The sequence below is a fragment of the Channa argus genome, chromosome 12 (genome assembly GCF_033026475.1).
Source record: "Channa argus isolate prfri chromosome 12, Channa argus male v1.0, whole genome shotgun sequence".
Lineage (NCBI taxonomy): Eukaryota > Metazoa > Chordata > Actinopteri > Anabantiformes > Channidae > Channa > Channa argus.
The window spans coordinates 463,386-471,848 of record NC_090208.1 but is presented as its reverse complement, the minus strand read 5'-3'; the positions used below and the strand labels follow the sequence as shown (position 1 = coordinate 471,848).

Sequence of the window (8,463 nt, the reverse complement as noted above, 5' to 3'; positions counted from 1 at the left end):
CAGCAGGAATCACTGAATATTAGTATTTTAACATTTCATATTAAAAGCTGTGTGGAACAAAGTAACAAAAACCTGGGAGCAGCTGATCACTGCTACAGGATCCTGACAGGGACTAAAATATTTTCATAAATCAAATTCTTTGTTGTTCCTGGATTTCTCACATTCAAACACCACATAATAATCACAGCTTTGTTTTAAAGTGTTTTTTTCTTTCTACTGGAGCTCAGAAAAACTTTACAACAGTCTGTGAAAACGCTGAACCCTCCATCGTCTCTAATTTGAGTAACAGACACTGTGAAATATGAAGCAACGTGTCATCCAGGACAGTCAGGGTTCAGGCCCAGTTAGCTCCGGGACTCTTGCAGACCATGGCCATGATGCAGGATACGTCCAGGTTTAATGAGTCTAGTTTAAAGTTTGAAATGCCCCATGATTGATCAAACCAAACATGGCTGACAGCTCCATGGGTGGAAACGTTTAGTGAACTGCAGGAGGAGAAACAAGGGTCATTTACACGAGTGTGGTCACATGTCATTTAATAACACAGCCAGTTTCATTCAGATCCATTTAACAACGTTTTGAGAACCTTGTCCTGCCACGGTGAGTGACATCACAGCTGCTCAGTGTCTGAGGTCTTTGGGGGCTGATCTAACACACCGTTTAAAGGATGAAGACCTGTGATGTGGCAGTGAATGCAGCCAGCAGCAGCCTGAAGGTTAAAGGAAGGTGACCGGAGGAAGGCCCAGAGCACCTGCAGAGCACCAGCACAGGTGTGTAACAGGTGACCCTTAATGAAAGAGCAGGTGGTTTGAGCAGTGTTCACACTCTTCATGTGGTGCACGTGTTCCTCTGTCCGTAACCTACTGCAGCTCCGTTTCTACTTCTACAGCGTCACAGCCTGCTCTGAGGTGTTGGCGGCCTCTGCTGGTGCCTCAGCCTCAGGTCATCATGTTGTTACTGATGCTGTGTTAGTTAATGAGAGCTGCCCTGCACAGCCCCCACCCTGTTCTTAGTGTGTCCTTTACTGTGTGCTCACTTGTTGACTTGTTTGTCTTGGAGCTTTATCACAGAAGACGTGCTGGTGGCCCTGGGCCTTGTTGTTACACCAGCACCTCAGTTTACATCATCCACATTGGTAGAAGTCAAGTAAATAAACTAGGACTTTCTCCTGGTGTTGGGACGTCCGCTGGTCCTGTGGGACATCTGAGCACGGCGCCTTGTTCACCAACAATTTTGAGCCTGTAAACCCAAATAATCTGAATAACCTACAGAGACTTTATTTCATGTGCTTTGAAAGTCTTCAGGTGCCGTTTACTTACTGTAAAAGTATTTGAGTCAAGTGTCACCTTCACATTTTGTGTTGTTGAACCAGTAGTTCAGTTTTCAACGCTCCTTAAATTAAACACAGATGTCGTTACATGAAGTATTTAGTATTTTGACACAAGCAATAATTTTAACTATTAATAAAAGTTACATTTCAGTTTGGTCAGATCACAGTTGTATTTGTGAAGTAACTGAAAAGCACAGGTGAAGTACAAAGACCTGAGTTTACTGGTTAAACACAGCAGTGGTTGTAAAGAAAAGCAGACGGATCTGATTTAAAGACAAACGAAAAGACACGGTTCCAACTGACCACCTGAGGCTGCTGTTTGGGATTTTAGGTTTTTGGACGTTCGGAGTCGCCGTAGTTCTTACGGAAACCGAAAGTAAACAGTCCTCTGCCGGAAAGTGTGTTTGTGTGATCCGGAGAAGCGAGACCCGGTAATAAACCCGCAGTTGGTCCAGAAAGACACAGAATTCCCGGGATTTTGTGGCTGATGACGATGAATCTGCGTTTGCAGCTTCTGGTTCCGCTGCTCGGTGAGAAAACGAACTCCGCTTCTCACCAGTAAACGCTACGTATCCGCAGTGGACCGTGAGTGAGGGCGCGGTTCCGGTCTGTGCGGTTCACGGCTGCGTGTTTATCTGTTTCCTACAAACTTTATTAACACCATCAATGCTGCTTGATCAGAGTCTTTTTCTTAGCCGGTTAAATGTGCTGAAACTCAAGCTGGAAGATTCCAAATGTGACAGGTTTGACTGAAGGGACACTGTCAGGACCCTGCTGTGTCCCTTCAGATGCAGATCCAGTCCTGCTTGGTCTGAGACCAACCACTGACACGTTCATCACAGAATCATGAAGGCAGGTGAATTAACTTCTTTGTGTCTGTGTGTCCTCTCAGTTTCCCAGCATGCCTTTGGTGTAGAGGTGTACGAGGGGGACACGTCTGTCCTGCTGCCCTGCCAGGTGAACGTCTATGTCTCTGAGAAGTCCACGGTGGTGTGGAGCCGCGACGAGCTCAGACAAGAGAAGGTTCACGTTCGTCAGGCGAGCGGGGACGACTATGGAGACCAGAACAAGGTCTACACGAACAGAACGTCGATGGCAACTGACGCTCTGCAGACCGGAGACCTCAGCCTCACCCTGAGGAAACCCACCATCGGTGACAGTGGAAGCTACAACTGCACCATCCGCAGGAGGGGAAAACTCCTGAGCACCACAGAAGTGGAGCTGCTGGTCAAAGGTCGATGCTGAAAATGATTTTTCCTGCTGTTTTCAAATTGATTATCAGCTTTTAGTTTTGCTTCATGAATACAATCATATTTGAGGTAGTGACATTACAGCAACAGCTCGGTTAAATGTTAAAAAGACATGTGGTACATGGTTTCCTGTCTCTGTCACTTCTGATAAACAGCAGCTTTCTCTGATTTCATTAAAGGTCCAATAATGATGTGAGAGGAGAATAACAGGCTCAGTCATTAGAGAGACTCTGCAGCTATGCAGCGCTAACTCTGTCTCAGAGACACAGAGGACGAGCAGCAAAGAGAGGGAAGAACACATTGTGTTGTTGTGTGACTTTGTCCATTTTTTGTGTGTTTATGTGGACTGCAGCTCCTTTTCCAGTCTGGCCCCTGATTGTGGCAGGTGTCATGGTTCCCCTGCTTCTTCTGGCCGTTTTTGTTGGTGTCATCGTCAGTCTGGCAAATAAGGCCATGAAGGACAGACTAAGTACGTGTGTGTGTGTGTCCACTGCAGTACTGTGTCCAGTGTTCAGTACTGTGATCAGGACGTTATTAACATCTTTGAAGGAGCTTCAGTAAACACAGATGATGAGCGATGAAAAACTGTTTCTGTATTTACATAAACCTTTAGTCCATTTAGACCAGCTCCAGGTCAAAGGTCACTGCTGCACCTGACGCCCCTGTTTCAGCTGCAGCTGTTTTTACTCCATCGCTGTAGAAAACACAGAGTTGGTGTCAGAGCTGCAGGTAGAAACCAGGAATGAAGGTCCACTGGTTGGACAGACAGTGGAAACTGATGTCTGATCAAACTGACTCAGATGTTGTTGCTAAAGATCAACCTGTCTTTTCTTCTTCAGATGACCAGTTGAAGGTGGTAGAGGTCACTGAGGGGACAGCGTCTGTTGAGCTGCCCTGTACAACCAAAGCTGACCTGACTGGGCAAATCAAAGTGGAGTGGAGACGCTCAGTTCCTCATTACATGATAATCTACATCTACGGGGACGATGGAAACCAGACTCAGGATGTCTCAGGACGCAGGGAAATGAAAAAAGACCCACTGAGAGGGAGTGGGGAAGGTGTGAAGGACTTCAGTCTGACCCTGAAGAATCCCCAGCTTGATGATGGAGGGGTCTACATCTGCACCGTCTACAGAAATGGAGACATTTTGAGACAGAAGATAGTGGTGCTGAGTGTCAGAGGTCAGTACTGTAAATAAAGATCTGTGAAATTAAAAGATGTAAATTCATACTCAGAGCAGACTTAAGCAGTTTAAAGGTTTGAATTTTCCTTCATCATTAGGAGCTGCAGAAAATCAGACCCAAAACCCTAAACCTGGGTCCTTCAGTGGACAAACTCTTGTAGATAAGAAGGAAATAAAATCAGGATCTGTGTAACTAACACAGAATTGATGACTGAGCCCAGTTCTCGTGCTGGTGCTGTCCACAGCTGGTGATCGGGTACCCGCACAGGTTGGCTGGCAGACAGGTGTCGTCCTCAGGTGAATCTCGAAGGAAATAAAAGACGTTTCATGTTACATTTTAGAGAAGAACATAGATCACTCAGTTGGTAGAGTTGCTGCCCACCGACCTCAGGGTCAGAGGTTGGCGCCCTGCTCTTCCTGTGGAAGTGTCCCTGGGTAGGACACGGAACCCCCAACAGCCCATCCCCATCCCCAGCCGTGCAGTACTGGTCCCAAGCAATCGGGGAGGGTTGCGTAAGGAAGGACGTCCGCTGTAAAAACTGTGCCAAATGGTTACATCAGCTGGAGGAGAATCTGATATTAGGATTGATTTGTCTGGAAACTGCATGTTTTCAAACAGTCTCTTTCTATTGTGTTGTAGAGCGGTTGTCCGCCAATCTCACAGTTGTTGGTTCAATCCCCGGCTCCTCCAGTCACATGTCGAAGTGTCCTTGAGCAAGACACTGAACCCCGACTTAGTAGTGTTGGCCAGCTGCATAGCAGCTCCCTCATCGGTGTATGATTGTGTGTCTGATTGTGAGTGTGAATGGGTGAATAAGAAGCAGTGTAAAGTGCTTTGAGTGCCAATAGGTAGAAAAGTGCTATATAAGTGCAGAACATTTACCATTAAGTTTTTTGTGTCTTCGGGACAACAGGACACGGTTTATTTGGAGCTGTGCTTGTGACTCATAAACGCACTTCACGTAATTTCTTGTATTTCCATAATGGATAACGCCGACACGTCGTCTCCCCACTAAATCTAAATGTGATGTGAAACAGAAAGACGGTGAAGTAACATCAGATCGGACAGGAAGTGCCTGCCCAGACACAGGACATCTGTGGAGAGACCTGAATATGGCAAAGACTGTTGACGCAATATTCAGCAGGGTCTTATCAGTTGTTATCAGTTATCAATTATTAACCATAATTGTGGTTGTGTAGCTTGGTAGATCGTTTCCTACTTTAAATATTTGAACTAAACCTGTTCTAACTCTCTGGGCCCAAACCCGACCCAGTGCTCTTAGCTGTTAAACCATATTATAACCCTGTGTTACCATATCCCCATTCTGTACTACATGTAACCCGCTGTCATGACAACAGAATGGTGTTTTTCTGTGTATGATAACATCTCTGACTGATTCTGGTTTCTCTCTCCTGCAGAGACCTGGATCAAAACCATCAGAGGCTTGTTTCCCTGCTGTACCAATAGGAGCAGAGCTGAGCAACGTCCAGGGAAAACTGAGTACGTTCAATATTCACGCTGAAATGTTTAACGGGGATCTGGAAACCACAGGAATCACAGTGTGGGACAGGTTTTCTGGTGGCGGTGTAAAGTAAAAACTCCGGCTGGGGTCTGAGTCGTCCTCATGAACAGAGGAACATGTGCGTTTCCCAGCTGAAGCTGAAGCAGCAATGAAAGCGTCAGAAGCCAAACGATGACGCTGTTGCATGTTACAGTAGTAACGCAGAAGCATAACCACAAGCAAAAACTCTCCCCATTCATTACAGTTTCCACACACACAAACACAACAGCTATCCCGCTAACATAAGCCCGACACCCGGAGCACCGGGTACCAAACCGAACAACGCAGCTAATGTTTCCCAGCATCCGACAAAGGAGCACATGTTACGTCTGCCACCTTCTTGTTAGTGTGTTTGTTAGAAACTTTGCTCCGTTTGCTAAACCTCTGTCCACATAAACTTTACTAACACAACCACACAGAACAACAAGCAGCTAGTTAGTTACTGATCCAGCAGCTCTGGTTCTGTCTCGTGGCCTTTGAACTCACCTCTGTCTGTCACCTTTTCAAACATCACCTTCTTGCAGCATGTGTGATGTTCATGAGCCGTGCGGATACACAGGGATGTACTGCGGGGGATTTAGAGAAGCCCTTCACTTTAATACAAGTCACTGTCCCATCAACAGTTGAGCATATTGGAGATTTGAAGGAGAACTTTGAGGTTTTTTAGTGAAGTGAATCACATTTTTACAATCTGATGAAATAAAACCTAAATATCTAACAAGACTAAAACCTTCATCATGTTGTCAAAGCTCAGTACTGAGTGTGTCTCTGTCTCCTCTGCAGAGCTGGGGAGAAGAACGAAGCACCAGAAACACAAAGTCTGACAGCTACTCAATCAGTTTGATCGCTCTGCTGATCAGTGATTGATTATCGATCCGACCTGACTCTGGGTCAGAGAACGACGATGGATGACAACAGGAGGACGTTTGCCCTTCTTGTTGACAGCAGAGACTCTACAGTTTAAGACGGTGTGTGTCTGACAGAAGCATGGTGTGTGTGTGTGTTAAAGGACAGTTCTTCATGAAGCGGAGTGAAGTTGAGCTGGATGTTTATTCTGCAGAACGTTCTCTCAGTGTCCGTCTGTGGAACAGATCTCTACACTTCAGCTTCACATGGTTCAGACCGACGTGGACTTTCTCTTCCAGCTGTGAAGGACACATGTTACACACATCACTCCAACCTTCAGCACTTTAAATCAAGTTTACACGGCTGGCGAGGAAAAGGTGAAAGGTTATATTGAAGATGAGCTTTAGTGTGTGTGGTACCAGTGTCAGCCATGTTTGTACTGTGTGCGGTTTGCTGCTCACGCTAAAGCAGAAACTGGCTGCTGCCTGATGAGCAGCTTTTACATTTGCTGTGCAGCCCTGATATAATGTTTACTCATCAAGCCATTTTGAATCCTATTTGTTATTGAGTCTGAATCGTTCAAAGTGTGTGGATGAATGAATTTCAGTGTGAATGCAGACACTTACATAAGGTTATTGAATTGCTATTTGTCTTGTTTAGTGCCCAAACACGTCAGTAACAGTAACTTTGTGAACCTTTGTGCTGCTGAACCACTCGCTGTAAACTGGATCCAGTGAGCTGTGTGTTCTTAGTGAGAGTTTCCTCTTCTGGGAGGAACTCTGACTACTTCCTCACTGTCCACGATCTGCAGGTTTCCAGCACCTTGCTGGGTCACATTGAACAACATGTTGGCATTTAAAAACTGAATTAAAAGGTGCACGTCACAGGTTTCATGCCTCTGGGCTTGTTTGATTTGTCCTGTAAATATCTCCCACTTCATTTCACAGAAACTAAAACAGGTCACAACACAAGTTTCTCTCAGATTTCTCTGCTGTATGATACTTAATCAGCCCACTTTTATAGCTCATATAAAATAGGAAGAAGGACCTTGTTGATCTTCTACACTCGAACACTGGACGCCTGACAAAGAACACAGAGCAGTTTGGGAGAGAAAACTCTGGATAAACCACCTGCAGTGAACTTTCACTGTCTGTCCCATCATGTCTGAAGTTGCTCTAATAAATGACCTTGCTGAGGTTCCGTCGTATTAACCTCTCAGGTGCAGATCACGCTGTGACAGTAAGTTCCAACAGAAACAAATACGATATATAATAAAAGTCAGTAGATGCCACCTGAACTGCTTCTGTCCATCGGTGGTGATGCATCGACTTGGTCACCGTGTTGCTTCAGGGAATCTGCATCTCTATTGCATCTCAAATTAGAATCACCAGATGTGTATATAGCCCACAACTGCATGATGGGAAATGTAGGAAGTGAGCAAAACAGTGAAATACACGAGGAAAAGCATTCTCTGCAGTCACCACACGGGGTCACTAAAAGAAAAACAGAATAATTATGCACATTCAACTGGTACTAATGTTATTTATAATGTACATCATATATATATGGTCAGAGTCAGAGTTACGTCATGTCTGCTGGACATTTCCATGTCTGATCTGAAACCAGCTGAAGTTAAATCACATGTTCCTTTTTTTGTGTGGTCTGACTCACATGACAAGGTCCAAACCACTTGGCTCTTTTCATTCTTCAACTTCAATCTGTGATCTTCTCGTGTGCGTCCTTTTCTCCGTCTAAAGGTTTGTAATACACACTTTTCTCTGCTTGTTCGTGTTGACAGTGTCAGGTAATTCCAGCAGAAACTCCAGTGACACTCTGGTAACTCTTTGACTGGACAAACGTTTAATGATCTCGGGTTGGAGGTTAGGATCAATCCTAAATCACTCAATGAGTCAGAAAATTCCTCAATGATGCAGTTGATATTATATATATATATATATATATATATATATATATATATATATATATATATATATATATATATATATATATATATATATATATATATATATATAACAGCCTTAAATTACAGATACAAGAAGGAGAACAAAAACAGAAAAGTACATTGGAGCCTAGTAGAATAAGATTTACAGTGAATAGTTATTAATTAGTTAGTAATAGAAAACAGTGTGTGAGACACAGCAGTAATATTCGTCTGTAAAACAGTGTCTAACTGAGGACACATATTTCAAATACATTTCAAATGTTGAGAGAAAAAGTCAGAGCGTTAGAAGTGGACATGGATGTCACTCCCAAAGAAAGACAAACAAACAG

The 8,463-nt window shown here is 44.3% G+C and overlaps 1 protein-coding gene and 1 long non-coding RNA gene across 4 annotated transcripts; one reads left to right on the top strand and one right to left on the bottom strand.

Annotated features, from left to right (window-relative positions):
- LOC137137357 (uncharacterized) lies at positions 1–1,769 on the bottom strand. Of its 2 annotated transcripts, none has more exons than XR_010915708.1 (3): positions 1,634–1,769; positions 1,320–1,392; positions 1–1,239 (listed from the first exon to the last, which is right to left on the bottom strand). It is a non-coding gene; the product is annotated as an uncharacterized lncRNA (long non-coding RNA). The 2 variants fall into 2 exon arrangements; XR_010915709.1 differs by lacking the exon at positions 1,634–1,769 and adding an exon at positions 1,543–1,629.
- Positions 1,674–7,060, top strand: LOC137137355 (cell surface A33 antigen-like). Of its 2 annotated transcripts, XM_067523530.1 has the most exons (6): positions 1,674–1,860; positions 2,223–2,564; positions 2,933–3,049; positions 3,420–3,761; positions 5,183–5,264; positions 6,109–7,060. In XM_067523530.1, exons 1-6 carry the CDS (start codon positions 1,818–1,820, stop codon positions 6,167–6,169), a joined length of 987 nt encoding a protein of 328 aa, XP_067379631.1. In that variant the 5' UTR covers positions 1,674–1,817; the 3' UTR covers positions 6,170–7,060. The 2 variants fall into 2 exon arrangements, with proteins under 2 accessions (XP_067379631.1, XP_067379633.1); XM_067523532.1 differs by lacking the exon at positions 2,933–3,049.
- Positions 7,061–8,463: the final 1,403 nt, after the last annotated feature.

Coding starts and splice junctions, on each gene's coding strand:
- LOC137137355 (XM_067523530.1), top strand. CDS start 1,818: ATGACGATGAATCTGCGTTTGCAGCTTCTGGTTCCGCTGCTCG. Junction 1,861..2,222: donor GCTTCTGGTTCCGCTGCTCG/GTGAGAAAACGA, acceptor GTGTCCTCTCAG/TTTCCCAGCATGCCTTTGGT. Junction 3,762..5,182: donor AGTGGTGCTGAGTGTCAGAG/GTCAGTACTGTA, acceptor TCTCTCCTGCAG/AGACCTGGATCAAAACCATC.